Source organism: Sus scrofa, chromosome 4 (genome assembly GCF_054392235.1).
Source record: "Sus scrofa isolate SSC_HxYL_T2T_F1_AM1 chromosome 4, Sscrofa_HxYL_maternal_Yorkshire_Landrace_v2.0, whole genome shotgun sequence".
Lineage (NCBI taxonomy): Eukaryota > Metazoa > Chordata > Mammalia > Artiodactyla > Suidae > Sus > Sus scrofa.
Window position 1 is genome coordinate 99831580 of NC_139386.1, and position 27381 is coordinate 99858960.

Genomic DNA, 27381 nt, shown 5'->3' on the forward strand with positions numbered 1-27381 from the left:
CCACTGGTTCGGCCCTAAAAGACAAATAAAAGAAAAAGAAAAAATACATGCACCCCAATGTTCACAGCAGCACTATTTACAACAGCAAAGACACGGAAGCCACCTAAATGTCCATCGAGAGATGAACAGATAAAGAAAATGGGGGAAGTTCCTTTGTGGCTCAGGAGTCAAGAACCTGACACAGTGTCCAGGACGATATGGGTTCAATCTCTGGCCTCACTCAGTGGGTTAAGGATCCAGTGTTGCCACAAACAGGACCTCTTAATAGGCAAGTCACACATGTGGTATGGGTCACAGATGTGGCGCTGCTGTGGCTGTGGTGTAGGCCTCAACTGCAGCTCTGATTCGACCCCAACCTGGGAACTTCCACATGTCACGGGTGTGGCCATTAAACGGGAAAAAAAAAAAAAAAAAAAAAAAAAAAGATGTGGTACATATATATTACTCAGCCATAAAAAACGAAATACTGCCATTTGTAGCAACAAGGATGGACCTAAAGATTACCATACTAAGTGAAGACAAATATGATATCACTTATATGTGAAATCTGAAAATACAAATGAACTTCTTTACAAAACAGAAACAGACTCAGACACAGAAGACAACATAATGGTTAGCGAAGGAGAAGGGGGAAGGGAGGAATATACTAGGAGTTTGGGATTATCAGATACACACCATTATGTATAAAATAGATAAATAAGGATTTACTGTATAGTACAGGGAACTATATCCAATATTTTAAAACTACCTATAATGGAAAAGAATCTGGAAAAAAAAAAAGCACATATATATATCCGAATCACTCTGCTGTAGACCTGCAACCAACACAATACTGTAAATCAACTAGACTTCAATTTTAAAAGAGAAAAACAAAAAACAAAAAACAAAAAACTAAGGGACAAACAGCACATCAGGGAAAGACCCTGAGTCCAGCACTCAAAACCCCTATCAATGGTCTTCAAATTCTAGTTTTTTCTACAAAGAATCCTTCTCTAAAGAAATCTTAAGCAAAACTCAATGCACATGAAATACATGGCAGCTGAGCGGCTCTGGCAGAAGTGAGGGTGGGACGCTGCCCTCCTCTCCATCTCCCCAGAGAACTCTGCCTTTGGGCAGCACCTGCGGCCCCTTTGGGGATCTTCCTGCTCACAGAGACCATGTATGCAAACCAATACTCAAGACGCAGCTTTGCAAGGGGCAGATTCGGCAACCTGGGGGGAGATCAGAAGAACAGAGGCTGACGGGCAGATATCCTGAGGGCCTCAGCTGCCATCCTGCTGAGGGTCCGGAGGCGGGCAGAGCATCTCTGGTCCCCAGGTCCTCATGAGGAGGGTGAAGGGTGCCTACCTTTCTCCAGCATGAACGGCTGAGTCAGAGGAGGGATGGTCCAGAAGTCGTCACTGTCCAGGCTGCGCAGGGACTGCACGGGGATGGTGGCCGACCGGCCAAAATCAATGAACATGACCACAGCCCAGGAGTCCACGCGGTCCAGCACCCAGCACCTGGCCAGAGGGAAGGAGAAGCAGGTCATGGCACCGGGAGCCACACACAGCACAGAGGGGAGGGCTTCAGGGGCTGGACTAAGAGGAGTGGGGTTTCCTCTGTCTTCTCCCCAGACCAGGAGATGATCCAGAGGAGACATGATCCTGAGAGAGGAAGCAGCAGCAAAGAAAGAGTCCGCAGGAGGGAGAGGCGAGGAAGGGCAGGCGCGCTCTGTCCGAGGGCCTCCCCGCCTCCGGCCCTGCCCGGGCACGCACCTGTTCCAGGCCCGGCCGTACTCGCCCAGGTGGTACTCGGCCAGACAGCGGGTCCCGCGCCGCACGGCCAAGTCGTGCAGGTAGGGCTGCTGCTCCTCCGCCTCGGCCAGGGCACCGAACAGCGCCTGCATGTTCTGGTGCAGAGTCTGTGGACGGTACAAGCCCCACAGGCCTCACTGTCTGCCTCGCGTCCCACGTCTGTTCCTGCAGAGGTCACCTATCCCATCAGCACTGCTGAGCTACCCCAAGGGGATGGAAGGCATGAAGGGCGAGAATGAGACTGCGACCAAGAGTGTGGCCACTCTGGATGAGTACCTCTGACGCGCCCCCCGTCACCAGGGGGCCCAACAGGGCCACAGCAAGCCCGTACCTCGGTGACATGCATGGCCCAGAAGAAGGGGGTCTGAGGGACGATACTGGTCACCAGCAAGCCTACTTCCCCGCCGATGCCGTGGATGGTGGCCAGCCAGCCCAGGTCTCGGAAGCACTCCCTCAGGAGCAGCACCAAGAAGGAGCCTCTGCGGGAAGAGCGGGAAGCAGGTGAACACAGGAGCGATTCCACCAAAGCCTGTCCTGGAGGATGCCAGGCAGGACAGCCACCCTGACTGGGGGCCGGGTGCCCCCCCGAGTGGGGACGAATGCCCAAGTAATCCGAACACAAAGGAAGTGCCCGCTGGGGGCTCAGGGGTTGGAGAGTCTGGGGAGGTCCCAGAGAGGAGACGGGAAAACAAAGACACCAGGAACTCAGTGGAGGGAGAGACACGGGCAAAAGCCCTCGCTGGGCTGACCCCGGGCCTGTGAGCGATTCCTGAACCTCAAGCGATGCATCTGCGGCCTGTCCACGGCGCAGGCCACACCCACATCACGCCTGCCTGAGTTTAAGCACAAGCCACACTTCATCCTGACACTCCAGTAACTTTTATCACCCAAGCCATGCGTCGTTATTAGCAAGGAAATTTGCTGCTTTAGAAAAACAAAATAAAAACCACCCATCCTACGGCATTTCAAGTCAGACAGAGCTCCGGCATCCCTAAAGTTAAAGGCGTCTGCTGTTAAAGCAGAAGATGTGGTGCACATGCTGATCTCATAGCATCCTGAATGGGTAGTTGCGGGGGGCGGGGGGGGGGTCCACAGGCCATTACTGTACAGAAATGGAGACAGTTTTTGTTTTGTTTTGTTTTGTTTTGGCTTTTTTAGGGCTGCATCCATGGCAATATGGAAGTTCCCAGGCTAGGGGTCTAATCGGAGCTATAGCTGCCGGCCTACACCACAGCCACAGCCATGCCAGATCCGAGCCAAGGCTGCAACTTACACCACAGCTCACGGCAACGCCAGATCCTTAACCCACTGAGCAAGGCCAGGGATCAAACCCACAACCTTGCGGTTACTAGTCAGATTTGTTTCTGCTGCGCCATGATGGGAACTCCAAGACAAATTTTTTTTTTTTTCTTGGTCTTTTTAGGGCCACACCTGTAGCATACAGAAGTTTCCAGGCTAGGGGTTGAATCGCAGCTGCAGCTGCCGGCCTACGTGGGATCCTTAACCCACTGAATGAGGCCAGGGATCGAACCCACATCCTAAGGGATACTAGTTAGGTTCTTAACCTGATGAGCCACAATGGGAACTCCAGAGACAGATTTTTTTTTAAGTCACTGTGGGTCACTACCTTAGAGCCTGGGTCTGACACAGGAAGGAGCTCCTGAGAACTTTATCCCCCACCCACAAAGACAGAGCAATGTTTGCAGTCGCCATTTGGCAGGCACCTCTCCCCACCTCGGCTCACCTCATTTCCATGGGAACCGCAAAGACGCTTGTCCTTGGCTTCTCTGGCACACAGGCATCACCAGAAGCTTTAGGAGTGAACTGTGCACAAGCTAGAAGGCAGGAGATTGAGCCCTGGAGGCACCAGGGCTGTCTGGAAAGGACTGCACCCCCCACTCCCCAAGAAGCCCTGGCCCCTGCCCTCAGCAGCAGGATGAGATGGGTGGAGAAGCCACATCCTCCCAGGTCTCAGCTTCCAGATCCTCAGCTGGGTGGGGAGGGTCTGCTGGTTATCTTTAATCAAGAAAGCATCCTAGAGGAATAAAAAAGGGGTACTTCCTACACCAAGGGGTCGGCGTGGGACAAAGCTGGAAGGGAGGCTGGGAGAAGACGATCAGGAGCTGCAAAGACCCATCCTAGGCACAGACGGCAGCTCAGCATCTCACCAGTGGTTCTGGCAAATCCTTGACCAGAGGCCTTCTCCAAAACCTAGGAAGAAAAAGAAAAGGGATCACTCAGGCATGGCAGTATTCATTTCAATGGTTCTTATGCTGAATCTTTCCAAGGAGATTTGGAGACAGAGCATCAACAGCCCCCGGCTTGCTTCAGCTGACTTTTGGGGCTCCCCCGCTTTCTCCTTTCTCACAGGGATCCTGAGTCAACCAAAGACAAAACATTTCGAAACGGGAAGGGATGGGGAGGGAGGTACTGGCAGAGGGTCTCATCGGGACCTACAGTCACAGAAGCGCCATACTGCTTAGCCAGGGCTGCTCCCGCGGGCACTTCTGGGGGGAGGAAGGGGAAAAAGAGGTGGAAATGGTTACCCTGGCAGCAGGGCTGGGTGGACACAGAAAGTCTGCAACCCTGCAGCCCCCACCCCAGGCGGGCTGGCCTCTCTCCACTGCCCTGGAAAACCTCCAGCCCTGGTTCCACCACAGATCTGCCTGCCTGCTGCTTCCCTGCCTCCCCCGAGGCCCACGGACACACACACAGCCACTGTTCTCAATTTCAGGAAACTGTGCCATCATCTACCTAGCGGCTCAAACCATGTTCCTCTCTCTCAACTGGACACGACGCTACAAGCCCACCGCAGGCCCCTGGCGAGTTAACCTCCCTTCCCTCCAAATGGACTACACCTCACCCTCACCTCTCCTCAAAGCCTCCACACGTCCCTGCCGAACCTGCCCTTCATCAGAAACTGGAAGCAACGGGATGGGAGGTCCCGCATCCTCTGACCGCCCCTCCAACCCACCCAGCACCCTCTCCGCCCTCCCTCCATCACCCTGGCTGCTCAGAAGGCTCCGGCTCTGGGGCTGGCACCTGCCCCCCTGCCCAAGGACAGCACCCCTGCGGCCACGCCCTTTCTCCTCCGCTGCTCTATCCCTCCCCGTGGACACCTCCCACCAGGAAGCAAACACACTTGATTATCCATGTTTGAAAAGACCCTAACCTGCCGCACACCCCCACCGGCAACTCCTCTTCTCCGCTCCCTTCACTGAAAGTGTCGTCTAGAGCCCTGTCTCCTTGGACACCTAACATCGAATCTCCAGCTCCTTCTAGTCAGGCCTGCCTGGGCTCTGCGGTGGCCTTCGTGTTGCCCAATCCTCTGTGTCCTCTGCTCTGACTGTACTGGCAGAAGCCGTGCCCCCTCTTCTCGGAAACATCTCTCCTCTTGGCTTCCCTGACATGCGCACATCGGGTTTTCCTTCTCTTTCACTTGCTGGCCCTTTCCAGGTCAACCAATAAACACTGGCACATGCCAGGACTTGGTCCTCTCCTCCACCTCCCTTCTCTCCAAGGTCATCTCCAGTTCCATGGTTTCAGGTGTCACCCACAGACCACGGACTCCCAACCCACGTCTTCGGCCCTGATGACTGTGGAATTCAGCTCCAACATGGAGATGCCTCTTGCAGGCCAACCAAGAAGAATAAAAGCTCAGCATGTCTGAAACAGATCCTTCCGGTGCTGCTTCACCTCATCTTTCTCCGTCTTAGTAAACTGCATTATTATCTGCCTAGTGGCCTGGGCTAAATTCCCCTCTCTCTCTAGCTCCCTAGATCAAATTCTCAGCAAGTCAAGCCATCTCTTTCTCCAGACACACCTGAACTCATGACCTCCTCTCTCTCCACATCCACCACCCCGACACTAGCTATCACCACCTCTTGCCAGCACCATAGCAACAGCATCCGAAGAGCTCCCTGTTGCCGCACTGGTCCCATGATCCAATCACTGCACCATAAGCTCTTACAAACAAAACTCAGATCACATCACTCACCTGATTATCCGACCTTCCAGCACTTTCCCATGGTGCTTACAAAGAGAACCCCGGGTCTCCACTTGAGCTCAACAAAGCCATGACTGACCCTCCTTCCCACTGACCTCCCCTCGGCCCCCTCACCCTCTTTCCCCCCATGTCACACCCGGAGACATATGTAGGGGGCCCCTCTGTCTGGAATGCTCTCCTCCTGGTCGGCTCTGACTTGTCATCCAGATCTCAGCTGAAACGTCACTTCCTCTCAAAGAAGCCTCCCTAAGAACCATCTAAGGGATCCCTCTCTCTGCATCACCTGACCTTATTTATTTTTTTTTCTTTTTGGGCCATCCCACAGCATATGGAGTTCCCAGGCCAGGGATCAGGTCTGAGCCACAGCTGCGACCCACACCACAGCTGTGGAGACACTGGATCCTTTAACCCACTGTGCTGGGCTGGGATGGAACCTGTGTTCTGGTGCTGCAGAGAGGCCATGGATCCCACGGCGCCACCACGGGAATTACATATCACCTTATTTTAATCCTCTGTCTAGTACGTATGCTCTGGCAGCGTCTTTTTCTTTTTTTTTTTGGAAGGTCATTTTCTTATATATTCATTTAACTACTAGTTCACTGTGTCTTTCCACTGGAATTTAAGCATCACGAGAATGAGAACTGCATCTATCATTTAACGATTATCCTCACTGCTGAGCGAACGCCAGGGCCAAGAACAGTGCCCAATACATATAAAGTTCTTAGGGAATAGATGTCAAAGAAAAAAAAAAAGAGAAGAAAAACTAGGGAGGAGAAATGAACTGGGGAAAATTCTTAATCTAAGCCATGGTTTTCCCATCGATATCACAAATCCCATTTGATGAGAGGATTTTGCTGGGCAGTACCTGTTCAGCACGTGACCTCAGTAGGTGCTTAATGACTGGAAGTGCTGTAAGAGAAGTTAAAAGTGCAGGTTCTATTGACAGACGAATGGATCAAGAGGATGTGGTATATATACACAATGGAACGCTCCTCAGCCATAAACAAGAACAAAATAATGTCATTTGCAGCAACATGGTGGGAACTAGAGACTCTCATACGAAGTGGGGTAAGTCAGAAAGAGAAAGACAAATACCACATGATATCACTTATATCTGGATCTAATATACGGCCCAAATACACCTTTCCACAGAAAAGAAACTCATGGACTTGGAGTTTCACACTTATGGTTGCCATGGGGGAGGGAGTGGGATGGACTGGGAGCCAACTGTTGCATCTGGAGTGGATAAGCAATGAGCTCCTGCTGTATAGCACAGGGAACTTGTGATGGAGGAAAATGTGAGAAAAAGAATGTGTGTGTGTATGTGTAATATAAATATATATATACACACACACACATATATACATGCGAGACTGGGTCACTCTGCTGTACAGTAGAAAACTGACAGAACACTGTAAACCAACTATAATGGAAAAAATCAAAATCACTAATAAAAAAAATTATCTTTACTAATCTGGCAGAAGATCTAACTCTTCAGTGGCAATTCTCTTGTCATGCGTAAAGACTGGATTTCTCATTTTAAAAAATAAAAGTGCAGGTTCTAGAGTCAGACCGTCTGGGCTCCAGTCCTGGTTCCAGAACCCACTGGTGACTTGGCCTCCTCGTCTGCAGGACAGGAGAGACGCGGCACGACTGCCGTAGCTGAATAGGTTCATACAGCAAAGGGGGCAGAACAGAGCCCTCCGTGAAGCCTAGCTCCCAGGGCCAACCGAGGAGGCCCAGATCAAAGCTCCACGCTGAGCCGGGCTACCCCGGCCATTTATCTACAACAAAGCAATGTTGCAACGTAAAAACGGTCCCCTAGCCAAGTACAGAAGGTGCTGCTTCGTCTGGCCACATCCACAGCTCATGGAAGGTCCTGGGCCAGGGAGCAAACCTGCACCAAGTTGTGACCTGTGCCACAGCTGTGACGAAGCCAGGTCCTTAACCCCCTGGGCCACAAGGGAACTTCCGGAAGGTGCCTTTTTATGTGGAATCTCCTCAGACAGCTCCACAGACCAATTCCAAGAGCCAATTACCAGCAGTAATTTCACGCTAAAAATTATCATTAATATAGAAATATTTAAAGCCATTTTGGGTCTAATTATGATTCCCTAATGATTTAAGAGAGAAATACAACTAGCCTGTCTCGGTAGTTTTATTAAATTCCGCTCCAGAGGAAAATCTAAACAATCATCATCCAACCACCACGGCAGGCATGTCACCCCAAAACGAACCTCAAATTTCAGGGTGTCAGTAACACAGAAGTGGCCACCTGGAAGCTGCAGAGATCAAGGCGGCATCTCAGGAGCTGCCAAGCCAGCCAATTTTAATTAAGTTCTCTTGTTGCTACAGGCTCAGGAGCTCTACACACATCAGTCAACAGCTGTCGACGAGCTCCTTACTTTGTTTTGGGGCATTTCTACCAGCTGGTCAAGAGCTCTAAGAGGTGGTCTTCTCCCGAACTACGCTGGTGAGCTCCCCTGGGCACCCAAGGTGGCCAGAAGGCTTTTCCGGGCAGGGATGGGAAGCCCATCCACTTGCCCCACACACCACGGAGAAGCTCTCCAACCAGTTGGGGGGGGCACAGGTGCTCGGAGTAGTGGTGGCCTCCCTGAGACCACGCCCTGCCACGCTCCTGGTCCACTGCAGTCACCCCGGGCCATCACATCGAAGGCCCCTGTCTCCACACAGGGAACCACACCTGGAGCCACCTGAAGGGCAGGTCCTGGTAGAAATGTAATACGTGCAGCTTTAACCCTCGACTGCTTGCCTGTCACCCGGTACCATGCCTTGCACTCCAATGTGACAGAGAGACCAAGATGACAGACACAGACCTTGGTCTCGGGGAGCCACACTGAGTCACTCCATACATTTTGATAAAATGTGTATGTCCCCGACACCGCTACCATGAAGCTCACACCTTGGTGGGAGCAGCAGACAAGACATACACAGAGGGGTATAAGGTTGGTGACCATAAGGGCAAAGAAGGGGCATAAAGCAAGGAGAGGGCACAAGAGGTGGTGGGGTGGGGGTGGGGGTGTGGCTGAGCAGAAGCCTGAATGAGGTGAGAAGGCAAACCCACAGACACCTGGGAGATGACCCTGCAGGCTGAGAACACCTGAGGCCCTAAGGTGGGGACATGTCTGGGCAATGGCACTGGGGCTGGCATCTTTTCCCTGGACCACCTGAGATGCATCTTCCTGCTTCCACTCTGACCCCTGATGTCTATTCCACAGGGGTCTCTTTAAGACTTAAATCTAGGAGTTCCCGTCGTGGCGCAGTGGTTAACGAATCTGACTAGGAACCATCAGGTTGCGGGTTCGGTCTCTGCCCTTGCTTAGTGGGTTAACGATCCAGTGTTGCTGTGAGCTGTGGTGTAGGCTGCAGACGCAGCTCGGATCCTGTGTTGCTGTGGCTCTGGCGTAGGCCGGTGGCTATGGCTCCGATTCAACCCCTAGCCTGGGAACCTTCATATGCTGCAGGGGCAGCCCAAGAAATAGCAAAAAGACAAAAAAAAAAAAAAGACGTAAATCTAGGTGTAGTTCCCGTCTAGCTCAGTGGAAACGACTCTGACTAGCATCCATGAGGACACAGGTTTGATCCCTGGCCTCTCTCAGTGGGTTAAGGATCCGGCATTGCCATGAGCTGTGGTATGGGTGCAGACATGGCTAGGATCCCACATTGCTGGGGCTGTGGTGTAGGCCGGTGGCTATAGCTCCGATTGGACCCCTAGCCTGAGAAGCTCCATATGCCACAGGTGTGGCCCTAAAAAGACAAAAAAAAAAAAAAAAAAAAAAGGACTTAAAATCTAGGTGAATGGAGGAATCAGTGGTGGGACATCCATTCGACAGAATACCAGTCACCAATAAAAAAAGAATTGCTAATGGTGCGAGCACATGGATGAATCTTAACAACATGCTGCAGAGTGAAAGAAGTCAGACACAAAGAAGTGGAGATGGCAGGGTCCACTGACACCCAACTCTAAAAAGGACAAATCTCATCTAAAGTAATGGCAAGCAGGAGTTCCCATCGTGGCACAGTGGTTAACGAATCCGACTAGGAACCATGAGGTTGCAGGTTCGATCCCTGGCCTTGCTCAGCGGGTTAAAGATCCGGCATTGCTGTGGCTCTGGCATAGGGTGGCAGCTACAGTTCCGATTAGACCCCGAGCCTGGGAACCTCCACATGCCACGTTGTGCGGACCTGAAAAGACAAAAATAAAGTAAAAAGTAAATAGCAGCTGCTGCGAAATCAAATTATTAAGAAAAAAAAAATTTTTTTTTTCTTTTTTTGGCCACCCCTCGGCATAAGGAGTTCCTGGGCTGGGGGCAGATCCGAGCTGCAGTTGCGACCTACACCACAGCTGTGGCAATGCCAGATCCTTAACCCACCATGCCAGGCCAGGGATTGAGCCTGTATCCCTGAGCTTCAGAGACACCACTGATCCCATTATGCCATGGCAGGAACTCCTAAGAAAAAATGTTTTAATTTTAATACTAAAAAATGTATGTATTATGATTGTTTTAATCCTTATACAACCTTTTCCAGGAGTTAGCTGTTGCCTTTTGCCCCTTTCATTTAGTTGGATTTCCTTAAATCTCACTGAGTTTCTCCACACCCTCCAATGGCTCTTCCTAACACCTCTCCAATCAATTGTACACTTTTCTCCACACAGATGTCACCCTGGAGTCCCACACTGTCCTGCGTGTATCCTGGGCGCTACACAATGAATGTTTTACCCTTTTGTCATCATCTGGGAAGTCTCGGGTCCCCTCCCTGGGCTGGATCTCTTGTTCCCAGATCCCCTCATTTTTTGGCTTACTGCTTCATTTTATTGGAGCACATTCTTCCATGGCTTTCTGAGAACAGGTATATGGGACACAGAAGGTTTCTGAGACCCTACATTCTCAAACAAGTTCTTATTGTACCCTCATTCTAGAGTAATTGAATTAAGAAGAGATTTGGGGTTGGGCATTATCCTTCTGCAAAATTCAATGACAGCATCCAATCCTATACCCTTCGATGTGGGCCTCTCTTTCTGAAACATTACTGAATATTCTAGAATACTTCTATAATGTTTCCTGATGTCGGTTTTTATTTTCTCATTCATTATCCTGAGCACTCACTGGTCACTTTCAAGCTAAAAACTCATATTCTTCCCTCCTGGGAAATTCTGCCCTATCATTTGATACTTTCGCCCTCATGCTCACTTGAATTCTCCCTGCATGTCCATATTGTACCACTGAAGCTGAGCCTGTAATTTTATCTTTTCTCTATAACAATTCTTCTACAAAATATTTCAACTGATAAATTCTCTCCCCCAAAAACTATTATGATATTTGACAAAACTGTCAAAAACAACCATTTCAGGATTCTTGAAATTGACCAGAAGCATACAACAAAACGACAGTGTCAAAAAAAAAAGACAACAAACTACAGGCCCTTAGATAAAACAACTGGAGACAGAAGTTTTTTTCAGCATGGAGCTTCTTCCACTCCCCACCTCTTGGCTCCTTTGTTCTACCAGGGTGAGCAAAGCTGTGAAAACTAGTAGCTTCAGGGGTGGTTGACTTTTCTGGAACCTGGAAACATCAGGAAGTAAGAAAGAATATGGGGAGTGCCCATCGTGGCTCAGCAGGAACAAACCCAACTAGTATCCATGAGGACTCAGCTTCGATCCCTGGCCTCACTCACTGGGTTCAGGATCTGGTGTTGCTGTGAGCTGTGGTGTTGGTCGCAGACTTGGCTTGGATCAGGCATCGCTGTGGCTGTGGTGGAGGCCTGCAGCTTTAGTTCCGATTTGATCCCTAGCCTGCGAACTTCCACATGTGGGTGCGCCCTTAAAAAAAAAAAAAAAAAAAAAAAAAAAAAGGCTAAATAAATAAATAAAATTCGTCATTTAAAAACACAGATTGGCAGTGTAGATCAAAAATATGACCCAACTATATGCTGTCTACAAAAAGTTAACTTCAAATATAATGATATACAGCAGAAATCGACAGAACACTGTAAATCAACTATGATAGAAAAAATACAAATCTTTAAAAAATTAAAAAAATATAATGATAGGAGTTCCCTATCATTGGCACGGCCAGAAACTACTCCAACTAGGAACCATGAGGCTTCGGGTTCAATCCCTGGCTTAGTTCAGTGGGTTAGGGATCTAGCATTGTTGTGAGCTGTGGTGTAGGTTGTAGTCGCAGCTCGGATCCCATGTTGCTGTGGCTGTGGGGTAGGCCGGCAGTTGGTATAGTGCCAATTGGACCCCTAGCCTGGGAACCTCCACATGCCGTGGGTATGGCCTTAAAAGAACACCCCCCCACACACACACACGCACAATGATATAGTTAGGTTTAAAGTATAAAGATAAGAAGCTTGCAAATATTAATCAAAGGAAAGTAGACATGGCTATATTAATATAAAATAAACCTCAGAGTAAAGAGACTCACTAAGATGAAATCACAGGAATATTACGTAATTATAAAAACATCATTCCACCAAGAATACATAGTAACCATAAATGTATACCCATTAAACATGAGAGCCACAAAATACATAATGCAAAAACTAACAGAACTGAAAGGAGAACTACACAAATCCACAATTATAACTAGAGACTTCAACACCCCTCTCAACAACTGATAAAACAGCTACGCAGAAAATCAGCAAGGAACTTACCACCACCAGCAACCAATAGGATCCAACTGACATGTACAGGACATCCCGCCCAACAGCAGAATACACATCTTGACAAGCGCCCATGGAGTATATACCAAGACAGACTATATATGTATCCTGGGCCATGAAATAAGTCTCAATACGTGTAAAAGGTTTCAAATAATATGAAGTATACTACTAACCATAAAAGAATTAAATCAAAAAACCAACAATAGAAAATATGTGGAAACAGTCAAATATCTGGAAACCAAATTACACACTTCAAAAAACACCCATAAAATGAAGAAATCAAAAGGAAAATCAGAAAATATTTTGAACTGAATGAAAAGAAAACATACAAAAATGAAAATGAAAAATACTCAAATTTGTGGAATGCAGGTAAAGTGTCAAAGAGAAACTTATAGCATTAAGAGACTACATTAGGAAATAAAAAAAGGTTACAAATGAATGACCTCAGCTTTGACCCTAAGAGGGGACAGAAGCTAATTAAACCCCAAGAAAACAACGAAAAGGAACTAAGTGCAGAAATTAACAACATTGAAAAAGAAAAAACTAGAGAAAATCAATAAAACAAAGAGCTAGTTCTTTGAAAGGATCAGCAAAACTAATAAACTTCCAGCAAGACCGAAAAAAGAGAGGACACAAATTACCAATACCAGGAACAAAACGGGATGTCACTACAGACCCTGCAGACATCAAAAGAATAACAAGGAAATACAAAGAACAATTCTACAAACGTGAATGTCAAACATGAAGTTTTTTGTCTGTTTTTGTCTTTTCTAGGGCTGCACTCATGGCATATGGAAGTTCCCAGGCTAGAGGTCTAATTGGAGCTGTAGCCACCAGCCTACGCCACAGCCACACCAATGCCAGATCCGAACCGTGTCTGCGACCTACACCACAGCTCATGGCAAAGCTGGATCCTTAACCCACTGAGTGAGGCCAGGGATCGAACCTACCACCTCATGGTTCCTAGTCGGATTCGTTAACCACTGAGCCACGACGGGAACTCCCAAATACAACGTTTCAAAACTTAGACAAAATGTACCACTTCCTCAAAAAACATAAACTATCAAAACTCACCCAAGCTGAAAGAGCTGATTTGAATAGCCCATTACTTCTGGAGACACTAAACTACTCTTAATTAAAAAGAACACCTTCAAGTCCAGATGCTTTCACTGGAGAATTCTACCAAACATTTAAAGAATTATGGAGTTCCCGTTGTGGCCCAGCGGTACGAACCTGACTAGTATCCATGAGGATGTAGCTCTAGATCCTTGGCCTTGCTCAGTGGGTTAAGAATTCAGTGTTGCTATGGGCTGCAGTGTAGGTCAAAGACACAGCTTGGATCTGACATTGCTGTGGCTGTGGTGTAGGCCGGCAGCTACAGCTCCAATTTGACCCCTAGCCCGGGAACCTCCATATGTCGTGGGTGCGGCCCTAAAAAGACAAACAATTAATAATAATAAATAAATAATCACTCAAAGAAAATGAAATATTTACATGTAAATCTAAAAAAATATTATTAGGACTTGTATGCTGAAAACTGTACAAGGCTGATTAAAGAAACCAAAGACCTAAATATATGGAAATACATACTGTGTTCATGGATTGGACGAGCCAACATATAACCATATCAATTTTCTTCAAACTGACATACAGATCTTATGCAATTGCTATAAAATTCTAGTCACAGTTTTGTAAGTATAGATAAAATCATTCTAAAGTCTATATTCAAAGGCAAAATAACTCAAACAGCTACAACAACACTGAAAAACCAAAAAGTAGGAGGAATCAGTCTACCCAATTTCAATACTTCTTACAGCTCCAGTAACTAAGGCTGTGGTAATTGGAGGAGGTACAGACATGCAGATCAACAGTACTGAGAATCCAGAAACGAACCCACATATATGCCCAGTTGAGTTTTGATAAAACTGCAAAAGCAATTTAAGAGTGGAAATATAACCTTTTCAACAACTGGTGCGGGAGAAACTGAACATCTATAGAAAAAAATAAAACTCAATCTAAGTTTCAGAGTTTCCATAAAAATTAACTCAAAATGGAACATGGACTTTAAAATGTAAAACTTATAACTTAAAAAAAAAGTATGATAAAATCTTTGAGACCAAGGGCTGGCCAAAAAGTTCTTTTTTGTCTTTTTTTTTTGCCATTTCTTGGGCCGCTCCTGCGGCATATGGAGATTTCCAGGCTAGGGGTCTAATCGGAGCTGCAGCCACCAGCCTATGCCAGAGCCACAGCAACGCGGGATCCGTGCCGCATCTGCGGCTTACACCACAGCTCATGGCAACACCGGATCGTTAACCCACTGAGCAAGGGCAGGGATCGAACCCGCAACCTCATGGTTCCTAGTCAGATTCGTTAACCACTGCGCCACGACGGGAACTCCATAGTTCTTAAGACTTGACAACAAAAACACCATCCATAAAAGGAAAAATAGGAAAAACTGATAAATTGGACTTCACTGAAATTTAAAACATGTTCTACCAAAACAAAAACAAAACAAAACAAAACCCTGTTAAGAGCATGAAAAAAATGAACTACAGAGTAGGAGAAAATATTTGCAAATCACATATCCAACAAAAGATTAGTTAGTACCCAGAATCCATAAAGAACTCTCAAAACTCAAAAAAAAAAAAAAAAATCAAACAATCCAATTAGATAATGGGCAAAACAGGGAGTTCCCATCATGGTGCAGTGGAAAAGAATCTGACTAGGAACCATGAGGTTGCAGGTTCAATCCCTGGCCTTGCTCAGGGGGTTAAGGGTCAGGTGTTGCCGTGAGCTGTGGTGTGGGTTGTAGATGAGGCTCAGACCTGGTGTTGCTGTGGCTCTGGTGTAGCTGGCAGCAACAGCTCCGAGTGGACCTCTAGCTTGGGAATCTCCATATGCTGTGGGTGTGGCCCTAAAAAGACCAAAAAAAAAAAAAAAAAAAAAAAGAAAGAAAGAAAATAAAAGAAAATGGGCAAAAGAAAGATATTTCACCAAAGAGGATATACAAATGATAAATAAATACATGAAAAGATATTCAACATCATTAACATTAGGAGAGTGCAAATTAAAATCCTAATAAGATATTATTATATCGGAAGGCCAAGACAGAAAAGTGACAATACCAAATCTTAGAGGGGATGCAGAGAATGCCTCACACATCCCTGGGAGGCGTGTAAAACGGTAAAACCACTCTGAAAACAGTGGCTATTTCTTAGAGAGGTAAACATGCAATGACTATACTACTCAGCAATTTTAATTTGGGCATTTATCCCAGAGAAACACACACACACACACACACAGAGTACACAAATGTTTACAGCAACTTTATGATAGTCTGAGACTAGAGACAATGTAGATTTCCTTCAATGAATAAATGGTTAAGCAAACTGTAATACATCTACAACACAGAATACGACTCAGAATTAAAAAGGAAATCAGGAGTTCCCGTCGTGGCATAGTGGTTAATGGATCTGACTAGGAACCATGAGGTTTTGGGTTCGGTCCCTGCCCTTGCTCAGTGCGTTAACGATCCGGCGTTGCCATGAGCTGTGGTGTAGGTTGCAGATGCGGCTCGGATCCCGTGTTGCTGTGGCTCTGGCATAGGCCGGTGGCTAGAGCTCGGATTAGACCCCTAGCCTGGGAACCTCCATATGCCACAGGAGCAGCCCAAGAAATAGCAGCAACAACAACAACAAAAAAAGACAAAAAAAAAAAAAAAAAGGAAATCAACTACTGGCATGTGCAACAACACCTGGATCAATCTCCAAAAAATCACATGTAGTGAAAGAAAGCCAATCCCCAAAGGTTACATACTATGTTATCCCATTTATATAATAATCTTGAAATTAACGAAATAGAGAACAGATTCGTTATTCCAGGGATTAAGGTGGGGATGAGGATGGGAGGGAGGTGGGTGTAGTGATATGGCTACAAAAAGGCAACAGGATTATTTGTGGCCCTGATGGAAAGGCCATGCATCTTGACTGTATCAATGTCAATATCCTGGTTGGGAAATTGTTACCACTGCAGGGAACTGGGTAAAGGGTACCGGGGATCTCTGTTTTGCTTTTTTCCTTTTGCTTTATGACGGAATGCATGTGAATCTGTAATTATCTCAAAAAGAAAAGTTTGACTGAAAGAAAAAAAAGTTTTCATCTCACCAGTCGCATAAAAGCAGGCAGAGAGCCACTGACCAAAGTTCACTGACCCCCTTCCTGGTTACTTGTATTATTGCACTTATGTAAGTTATAGCTCTTCTCCCAGTTTTTGGCTTGAATTTAGCTTCCTTTATATTCTCTTTCAAAGAAAATAAGTTCATAATTTTAATTCATCCACCCATCCTTTTTTTTTCCCCCCTCAGTTAACTCTTTATGCCTTAACAAATCTTATCTGACTCTTGAGGTCATAAAGATATTCTAAATTTTCTCCTACAAGTTTTAAAGTTTTGTCTTTCCCATTTTAGACTGGTCTACCTAGAGTTTATTTTTCGGCATGAGACAAGACAGGGATACGATTTCACATTTTACTACATGAATAAGCAATGGTCCAGATTCAATAACTGAAGTGTCCATCCTTTCGCCAGAGATGTACAAACAACTCCACCAGAAGAGCCAGTAGTTCTGCATCTGCATGAGCCTCTTTGGGGGGCTCCCTACTGTATTTTACTGGTCAAACTGTCTTCTCCTAGGTCAATACTACAACATCTCCTTGTAGGGCAAGGTCTCCCATCTTTATTTTCAGGAAGAAATGCCTTAAATATTTATTGCCTTTTGGTCTTCCATATAAATTTTAGAATCAGCCTGCCTCATTCCTGAGAAAACCTGTGGGAATTTTTATTGGAATTATCCAGAATCAACAGATCAATTTGGAGAGAATGACTCTTAGATAGCTCTTATTCTGTCTTCTTGTCCATGAATATGAAACTTTTTCTATTTAAGACTAAAGGAGTCCCCTGGTGTTTCAGCAGGTTAAGGATCTAGCCTTGTCCACTGCGGTGGTTCAGGTTGTTGCTGTGGTGTGGGTTCGATCCCCAACCCAGGAATTTTTGCATGCTGTAGGTGAAGTCAAAAAAAAAAAAAAAAAAAAAAATCCTTACAGACTTCCTTTTTTGTTTTGGAGGTTTTTTGGGGTTGTTTTTTGGTGAGGGGGTGCTTTTCTCAGCTGCACCTGGGGCATGCCTGTTCCAGGACTAGCAGTCAAATCCATGCCACAGCAGTGACAATGTTGGATCCTTAACCTACTGAGCCACCAGGGAATTCCCAGACTTTCAATAAAGCTCAATTATTTCCTCCAGGCAGGTGATGCTCTTATTATTATTTTTGTTGTTTATTCACAGAAAATATAAATAAAACTGATTTCTTATATACCTGATATATATATCCAGCTACCTTGTTAAATAAACTATTTCTAATAATTTATATATTAAGTTTTTCCATGTAGAGAAACCTCATCTATAAATAATGACAATTTTGTTTTTCCTGTTCCAATATTTATGCCTGTGACTTAAATTTCCTTGTCTTAATAGACAAAACTGGAACAGGTATATCCTTGTCTTATTCTTATTTTTTTTTTTTTTTTTTTTTAGGGCTGCACCTGCAACACATGGCAGTCAGTTCCCAGGCTACTGCTGAGCCACAACACGAACTATCTTGTTCCTATTTTTAAAGAGAATGCTTATGTTTTTCTACTAAAATAGTATTTTTCTGAGTTCCCATTGTGGTTCAAAGGGTTAGAATCCAACTAGTATCTATGAGGATGGGGGTTCAACCCCTGGCTCTACTCAGTGGGTTGAGGATCCAGTGCTGCCACAATCTATGGCATAGGTCGCAGATGAGGCTGGGACCTGGCATTGGTGGGTTGAGGATCCAGTGCTGCCACAATCTATGGCATAGGTCGCAGATGAGGCTGGGACCTGGCATTGTTGTGGCTGTGGTGTGGGTCAGCAGTAGCAGCTGCGATTCAACCCCTAGCCCGGGAACTTTCATATGCTGCAGGTACAGCCCTAAAAAGAAAAAAAAATTAAAATAGTATTTTCTATAGAGTTTGGTGAGAATAACCTTCTATTTCTAAATGCTGAGAATCTCTATTTTTAAATTATAAATTAGTGCTCAATTTTATCAAATGCTTTTGCTGTCTATTTAAGATGATCATATGGTTTTCATTCTTTAATCTGCTAATGTAATAAAAGATTTATTATTTTTCTAATATTAAAGAACTTTTGCATTTTTTGGAAAAAAAAACAAATTCTCATGACATACTTCCTTCATTAGCCAACATGGATTTAATTTTGCCAATATTTTGTATAGAAACACTGCATGTATATTCATGACTGAAACCAGCCTGCAATTTTCCTCTCTTAGGCTCTCCTGTCTAATCTCAGAATATCAGGGTTACACTGGCTTCATACAAAGAACTAGAGAGTATCTCTCTTACTCTTTAGAATAATTTACGTAAATAGTGGAGTTTTCTGTTCCTTGAGAATTCGGTAAAATTTGTCTATAAAACAATCTGGGCTTGGTGTTTTCTTTATAAGAAGATTCTAAACTTTGATTCAACTGCTTTACAGTTATAGGACTACCAGAGTCTTATATTAGTTTTGAAAATGATATACTTTAAGAAGTGTGTCCATGCCATTAGCTGTGGTGTAGGTCGCAGACACGGCTTGGATCCAGCATTGCTGTGGCTGTGGTATAGGCTGGAAGCTACAGCTCTGATTCAACCCCTAGCCTGGGAACCTCCGTGTGCCAAGAGTGTGGCCCTAAAGAGACAAAAAAAAAAAAAAAAAAAGTAGTATGTCCATTTCCTCTAAGTTTTCAAATTTATTATTACCACATTAGCTTATGTTTTAATATGTTTCATCTATAGTTAGCGATATTTTTTATAACTAATGTTGATTTATGCCTTTTTAATCATTCCAAAGGCTTTTCTATTTCATTAATCTCTTTAAAGAATGACGTTTTGACTTTACTATCCCTTCTACTGCAGCTTTGTTTTTATGCTTCTTGTTTCCTCTCCAGCTTTACTGAGATAGAACTGACATGTAACTGTAGATTTATCTACAAAATCTTAAATTTTAAAAAGCTTTGTTTTGGAGTTCCCTTCGTGGCTGAGCGGTTAATGAACCTGACTAGGATCCATGAGGATGGAGGTTCAATGCCTGGCCTCGCTCAGTGGGTTAAGGATCTGGCGTTGCCGTGAACTGCGTTGTAGGCCACAGATGCAGCTTGGATCCCATGTTGCTGTGGCTGTGGTATAGGCTGGCAGCTGTAGCTCTGATTAGACCCCTAGCCTGGGAATTTCCAAATGCCGCAGGTGAAGTCCTAAAAAAAAAAAAAAAAAAACTTGTTTTAAAATTTTTGTCTGTTTCTTTAAAAAAAATTTTTTTTTTTTTTTTTTTTTTTTTTGTCTTTCTAGGGCCGCACCCACAGCATATAGAGGTTGCCAGGCTAGGGGTCGAATCAGAGCTATAGCCACCGGCCTTTGCCAGAGCCACAGCAATGTGGGATCCAAGCCACATCTACCACCTACACCACAGCTCACGGCAACGCCAGATCCTTAACCCACTGAACAAGGCCAGGGATCGAACCCGAAACCTCATGGTTCCTAGTCGGATTCATTAACCACTGAGCCACGACGGGAACTCCTAAAATTTTATTATAGTAGATTTACAATGTTCTGTCAATTTCTGCTATACAGCAAAGTAACCTAGTCATACATATATATTCTTTTTCTCATACTATCTCCCATCATGTTCTAGCACGAGTGACTGGATGTAGCTCCCTGTGCTGTACAGCAGGACCTCACTGCTGATAAATGTGAGGTTTAAATGTAAATGTGATAGTTTGTATCTACTAACCCCAAACTCCCAGTCCACCCCACTTCCTCCCTCCTTCCCCTTGGCAACCACAAGTCTGTTCTGTGTTGTCTGTTCCTTACTTGGGTTTTTTTTCTTTTTTTAATTATTATTAAAGTGTAGTTGATTTGCAATGTTTCGTCAAGTTCTATTGCACAACAAAGTGACCCAATCGGACTCATTTTTCCCTGTGCTGTACAGAAGGATCCCATTGCCCATCTGGTCCAAATTTAACAGTGTTCATCCCCCAAACCCCCAAAATGCCCATCCCTCCCACTCCCTCCCCTTTCCCCCCAGGAACCCCAAGTCTGCTCTTCTTGGCCATGCTCTGTTTCTGTTTTTTTGTTTGCCTATTTTTAGATAGGATTATCTGTTCCACATTTTAGATTCCACAAGTAAGTGATATCATATGGTATGTATCCTTCTCTTTCCGACTTACTTCACTTAGCATGAGAATCTCTAGTTCCATCCATGTTGCTACAAATGGCATTAGTTTGTCCTTTTTTATGGATGAGTAATATTCCATTGTATATATGTACCACATCAGGGCCACACCCGCAGTATATGGAGGTTCCAAGGCTAGGGGTTGAATCAGAGCTGTTGCCGCCGCCCTACACCACAGACACAGCAATGCAGGATCTGAGCCGAGAGAGTGACCTACACCATGGCTCATGGCAATGCCAGATCCTTAACCCACTGAGCGAGGCCAGGGATCAAACTCGCAACCTCATGGTTCCTAGTCGGATTTGTTTCCACTGTGCCATGACGGGAACTCCATGTACCACATCATAAGTCATTCATCTGTCAATGGACATTTAGGTTGTTTCCATGTCTTCGCTATTATGAATAGTGCTGCTATGAACACAAGGGTGCATGTGTCTTTTTCAATGAAAGTTTTGTCCAGATACATGCCCAGCAGTGGAACTGCCGGATCATATGGTAGCTCTATACTTAGTTTCCTGAGGTACTTCCATACTGTTGGACTTCCCGTGTGGCTCTCAGCAGTCCTTTTTTCTTTTTTGGCCACTCCACAGCATATGGAGCTCCCTGGCCAGAGATCAGATCTGAGCTGCAGCTGCAACCTAAGTGGCAGCTGCGCCTATGTCGATCCTTTAACCCACTGCACCAGGCCAGGGGTTGAACCCGTGACATGGCACTGCTGGGCTGCACACCCACACTTGCACACCCTAGCTAGTGGTGCCACTGTGCTAACTCCTTTTATTTTTTAATCTACTTATTCAATCAACTCTTAAGCTCATTAATTTTCACCCTATCTTCTTTGCTCATTTAAGTGTTCAACATTACACACTTCCTTGTAAGTATTGCTTTCGCTGCACCTACAACTTTTTTGGGGGAGGGGGCACACACACATATGGCATATGGAAGGTCTCAGGCCAAGGATTGAATCTGAGCCACAGCTGTGATCTGTGCCACAGCTGTAGCAACTTGGATGCTTAACTCACTGCACAGCGGCAGGGGGGATCAAGCTGCTCCAGAAACACAACGCCAGATCCTTAACCCATCGCACTACAGTGGGAACTCCCCCACTACTTCTGATGAGGGAATTTTCCTTACTGTTCAGCTCTAAGTACTTTTAAATTTCTTTCTTCTTTGACACTTGTGTTGTTTACTTAGGAATGCATTTTTAAATTTCCACATGTATGGGGATTAGGGTTCATCTTTTGGTGACTTATTTCCGATGTAAAAGCATTAGGGATTTTCCTGAGAATCCCTATCCATCCCAAAAGGAAGAAGGAGAGCCCCTGAACACTCTTTCCTAGTATCTGGTTCTGGCATGAAAGTACACGCTCATCCCTAACAAGCCCAAATCTGGACAAAATACACGAACTAACCATTTCTGGCACAGGCTAATAATAGCGGATAGCAGAGGGCAATTTGCCTGAGAAAAGGAAAGCACAGGCAGTAAGTCCACATTTACTCTGGCCTCTTGCCTGAGGGCATTTTCCCAAACCACAGCAAAAGCAAGCAGAGCTTGGGAGGTCAGTGGCAGACTCCCTGGGCAGAAGAAACAGAGTGTGCATGTCCGGAATTTGCGAGACAGGGTACCAGACAGGAAGGAGCCTCAGAAAGGCCCCAGAAATCTAGGGGCTGAGCCCGGGTCCTTGGCTGAATCCTAGGCTGCCCACATGCAAGGCAAGCTCTGGGAGGCCTTGAAGAGAAGAGCCGCTACAGGAGGCAGGGGAGAGGGAGCTGAGAGAGGAAGGCAGGTATCAAAGGTCTCATGGTGCTGGGAAAACAACGGCGCTGTGACCCAGCCAGAGTGCAGAGAACCTGGGAAGCGCCCTGAGACCCTCACCCTAGAAGGCCAGGTCTTAGGAAAAGGATGGTGCCCAAGAACCACGGCTCATACTCAAGTATACCAATCCCAACAAAGAAAACCAACACTAGTAAGATCGAAAAACCAGCTAGCGATTTCATTTTTGCTAGAAAAAAAAGAATCAACAGTATACAAAGAACATAACATAGAGTCTCTACAATCAACAACCGCAATATCCAACACACGACAAAAAGTACTATATTTGGGAGTTCTCTTGTAGCGCAGTGGGGTAAGGATCCAGTGCTGTCACTGAAATGGCTCAGGCTGCTGCTGTGGCTCCAGTTCAGTCCCTGGCCTGGGAACTTCCCTATGCTATGGGCGCCCCCCCCCCCCCGAAAAAAAGTATTTATTTATTTATTTTTGCTTTTTGGGCTGCACCTGCGGTACCTGGAAGTTCCCAGGCTACAGGTTGAGTTGGAGCTAGAGCTGCAAGCTTATGTCAAAGCCATGGGATCCAAGCCACGTCTGCGACCTACACCACAGCTCATGGCAATGCCAGATCCTTAACCCAGTGAGCAAGGGCAGGGATTGAACCCATATCCTAATGGATACTAGTCACATTTGTTTCTGCAGCGCCACAACAGGAACTCCCCAAAAGTACTATATTTGTAAGAAGCAAGGAGGCAAATATGAATAGAAGCAGAGCCACAAATGACCTAGGTGTTGGAATTAGCAGAAGATGATGGTTTTACAGCTACAGTAAGTACATTAAAGAACCTGGAAGAAAAGATAAAATCAGTGAAAAGAAGAGTTCAGCTGAGAAATGGGGGGAAGAAAGAACCAAAAGGAAGTTGAAAACTACACTATCTAAAAAGAAAAATGTATTAGACGGGCTTAATAGCAGATTGCACATAACAGCAGGAAAGATCAGAATTCCCAAAACAGGTCAGTTCAGAAGAATAGGAGAGCTGTGGCCATAGCTACACTGAGAGCAGTTAGCAACCTGGCGTCAATGTCTTTAGCGGCTCAGAGGGCAGCTTCCTTCAGAAGAGGTAGAGGGCTGGGTTCAACTGGAAGAGGGATTTTGCAAGATCTGGCCCAGTGAGCTAAGGAAATTAAGGACATTGAACAAGCTAGTTATACAGCTATGGAATCTAAGCTAAGAAGGAAGGCGAGGAGTTCCTGTCGTGGCTCAGTGGTTAACGAATCCGACTAGGAACCATGAGGTTGCGGATTCGATCCCTGCCCTTGCTCAGTGGGTTAAGGATCCGGCGTTGCCGTGAGCTGTGGTGTAGGCTGCAGACGCGGCTCGGATCCCGCGTTGCTGTGGCTGTGGCATAGGCCGGTGGCTACAGCTCCAATTAGACCCCTAGCCTGAGCAGCCCAAGAAATGGCAAAAAGACAAAAAAAAAAAAAAAAAAAAAGGAAGGCGAGCGGGTAAAGCGGGTGCTGAATAGAGAAGGAATGGTGGGGGCAATGGATATCAGGTCCTCGTGTGTCTAATAGACGGCGGGGGCTTCAGAGCCTTGCTAAACTCAAAATAGGGTCCTAGGACCAGTAGCACCAGCACCAACCTGGCACGTGTGCAAATTCTCAGGCCCGGCCCCAGACACACTCAATCGCACCTCTGCGGTGGGGATCAGCAAGCTGTTTTACAAGCTCTTCAGTGGTTCTGACGCTGTTGAAGTTTGAGAACTGCTCTTCTGGAGCAAGAGAGCTGCAAAGAAGGGGAGGGGCAGAGGGGGATGCCCGAAATGAGCACTTAGGCCATGCTCAGCTACGAGCAAGGGGAATGGCAAACTGTGACTGAGAGCAGGAAAGATCATTAAAGATGAGCAGTGGAGGAAATAAGGGGCCAGATGCTCAGATCATCCACAGGAACACTGACTTTAAGTGATAATAAGAGAGAAAGACAGTGAGTCAAAAGCTGAAGTTACAGGTTAATAAGGGGCATGACAGTGGGAATAAGAGGCTGATGACTGCAACCAAGGTCAGTACAGGAGTTCCCGTCATGGTGCAGCGGAAACAAATCCAACTAGGAACCATGAGGTTGCGGGTTCGATCCCTGACCTCGCTCAGTGGGTTAAGGATCCGGCGTTGCCATGAGCTGTGGTATGGGTCGCAGACGTGGCTCGGATCTGGCATGGCTGTGGCTGTGGTGTAGGCTGGCGGCTGTAGCTCCGACTAGACCCCTAGCCTGGGAACCTCTATATGCCGTGGGTGCAGCCCTGAAAAGACCAAAAAAAAAAAAAAAAAAAAAAAAAAAAAAAGGTCAGTACAGAGTATAATGGGACAGCCCACCCTTCCAAGGGGTAGAGTTTAATGAGAAAGGACAAAAAATAGTTTGGCATTAGCAAGGGGAGTCACCTCTGACAATGTCGCGGTGATTCCAATCTACCTCTCAGCTCCCGTCTGCAACTTCTCCAGCACTGCTGATCTTGTTAGGCTGACCTTGTGGACCGTGTTAACCCAAGGCCAACAGGCAAGTCCCCCTTTCCCTACTAACAGATGCCTGCGATTAGCAACAATATGCCTACTTGAAAAACTACATTTTCCAGCCTCCTTTGCCTGGAAGGTCAGGAGTTGCAGTTCCCAACAAGCACAACTGTGCTCTGGCTTCTGGGAAGGCACCTTTTAAGAGGATGCAGGCTCTTTACTCTCTGCCTCCCCCTTCTTGGCTGGAGCCCTCATAATGTCACCGAGTTCCTGCCCCAACCTGGGACACCCTACCTCCTCCATGGTTCTACTGGAAAGAAAAACAGGTAATTTAAGTCCCTGTCATTCAGATTTCCTCCGCCAGGCAGCCAGGTCCATCCCTAATAATTCAGGCTCTGAAGTGGGATCCTATGCCCTGGCACTACCCTACCATTAAATCCCCCTCTTCCCAAACCTCCTATTCATCTTCCTGCCAGGAAGGACCAGATTTTATTTCCCTTTTACCTTACTGACCCTCGCACCAGCAACCGGAACAAGGCTGTGCAAACAACAGATACCCAATTAATGTTTGCTACATTAAACAAGTAAAAACCTCCATTTCAATAACCCAGGTTGAAAAAGCCCCTGAATGCAATGAGATCCTGCTGTGTAGCACTGGGAACTATATCTAGTCACTTACGATGAAGCATGATAATGTGAGAAAAGAAGAATGTATATGTGTGTGACTGGGTCACCCTGCTATGCAGTAAAAAATTGACAGAACACTGTAAACCAGCTGTAATGGAAAAAATAAAAATCATTAAAATAAAAGACTAAGGAGAAAAAAAAAAAAAAAAGCCCTGAATGAATTGCCTAATAGTAACCCCTTTTTGTCCTTGCCAAGAAAACAGCCTTCCTTCCATTTCAAAATTCCAAGTTTTCAGAGTTCTTGCCATGGCTCAGCGGAAACGAATCTGACGAGCACCCCTGACGACACAGGATCAACCCCTGGCCTCGCTCAGTGGGTTAAGGATCCGGCATTGCTGTGGCTGTGGTGTAGGCCGACAGCTGCAGCTCCAGTCAGACCCCTAGCCTGGGAACCTCCACATGCTACGGGTGCGGCCCTAAAATGACCAAAAAAAACTTCCAAGTTTTCTGTACCAACCTTCCTCTCGACTGTTAAAGGTCATAAAAGTTTCCTAAGTTCATCCTAGCCCCTGCTTTATCCACACTAAGACGGGACAGAAGGAGGAGAAAACAGAAAGCAAAATGGGCCAAGCTCTGAAGAGTGAACACAGAGCGACCCAGAGCGTGGAGAAGCCAGGGACCTACCGGCAGCTCCTGGGGCCGCTCAGCCACATCAGGGGACTTCTTGGGAGATCTTCTGTTTGAATTCACGTATAGTTTTCGTTTATGGAAGAGCCTCCCATTCAGCTCCTGGATCGCAAGGGCCACTTTCTGCATGGAGCCCAGATCCACAAATGCGAAGCTACAGAGGAAGGAGAGGGCAGCTCTGAGCCCAGCTGGGAACAGAGCTGCAGCAGGGCACCGAGCCCCCACCTAGAAGATTCTTCTCTCCCCTCTGTGGGGACAGAAGGAGGCCACACAGGTGTCTAGACTTGAGCTGGGATGGGCAGTAGGAGAGCCTGCCCTGGTGACACACTGACCCTGCTGCCAGATACACCATATGGCACAGCTTTGGGCTGCCCTCAGAGCACTCCCCACAGAAGTCCAAAGCCCTTTTATTGCCTTGAAAATAAGAAAGGGGAAACATGAGTAGGTTGATTTGCAGGTCAACCAAAGCTGAGAGAGGTCCAGTAACTTGCTTTGAGTCAGAAAACAGAGCAAGGACATTATCAAAAGTAAGCCCCCGTCTCTGGACTTTTAAACCACGGCTGTATGGATAAGGCGGTATGAGCTACCGAGTCAGAGTCTTAAATGTGGAAAGGGGGTTTCCCAAAAGTCCCTCTGCCAAGTGGCAGTAGGTGTGGCGTTGGGAGCTGCTGAGCTAGTCTGACACCAGCGCAGCAGCGAAACGGACAAAGAGGAAAGGAGTTGCTTCCTAAAGAAAACAAAGGAAGAACAGTCATTACCATTTGCAGCCATTCTGGATTTTGTGGACGTGAAGAGGGTTGAAGTCCTTCAGAAGGCACCGAATTTCCTCCTATAATGGCAGGGTTTTAGAGAGAGAGAGAGAAGGCTTCAAAACTTACAATCAGTTCGCCAGGTGTCAGATGCCCAACCAGCTAATCTGTAATCAACCTAAACACATACCTAATGAGAACCTATTGTGTGCCCCGTATGCCAGGTTTTGTGCACAGGGATGCAAAACAGAGGCAAG

General features: G+C 46.1%; 1 protein-coding gene across 9 annotated transcripts in view; it reads right to left on the bottom strand.

Annotated features, from left to right (window-relative positions):
- The window catches only part of TDRD10 (tudor domain containing 10), a 59468-nt gene that overhangs the window by 9104 nt on the left and 22983 nt on the right, over positions 1-27381 (bottom strand). For 6 of the 9 annotated variants that reach the window (XM_085020570.1, XM_085020569.1, XM_085020567.1 and 3 more), the window contains 7 exon segments: positions 27134-27204; positions 26373-26529; positions 3965-4007; positions 3541-3631; positions 2128-2275; positions 1758-1903; positions 1348-1502 (listed from right to left, as the gene is read on the bottom strand). In XM_085020570.1, the coding sequence (XP_084876696.1) occupies positions 1348-1502; positions 1758-1903; positions 2128-2275; positions 3541-3631; positions 3965-4007; positions 26373-26529; positions 27134-27204 (811 nt within the window). 9 annotated transcript variants of the gene reach the window in all.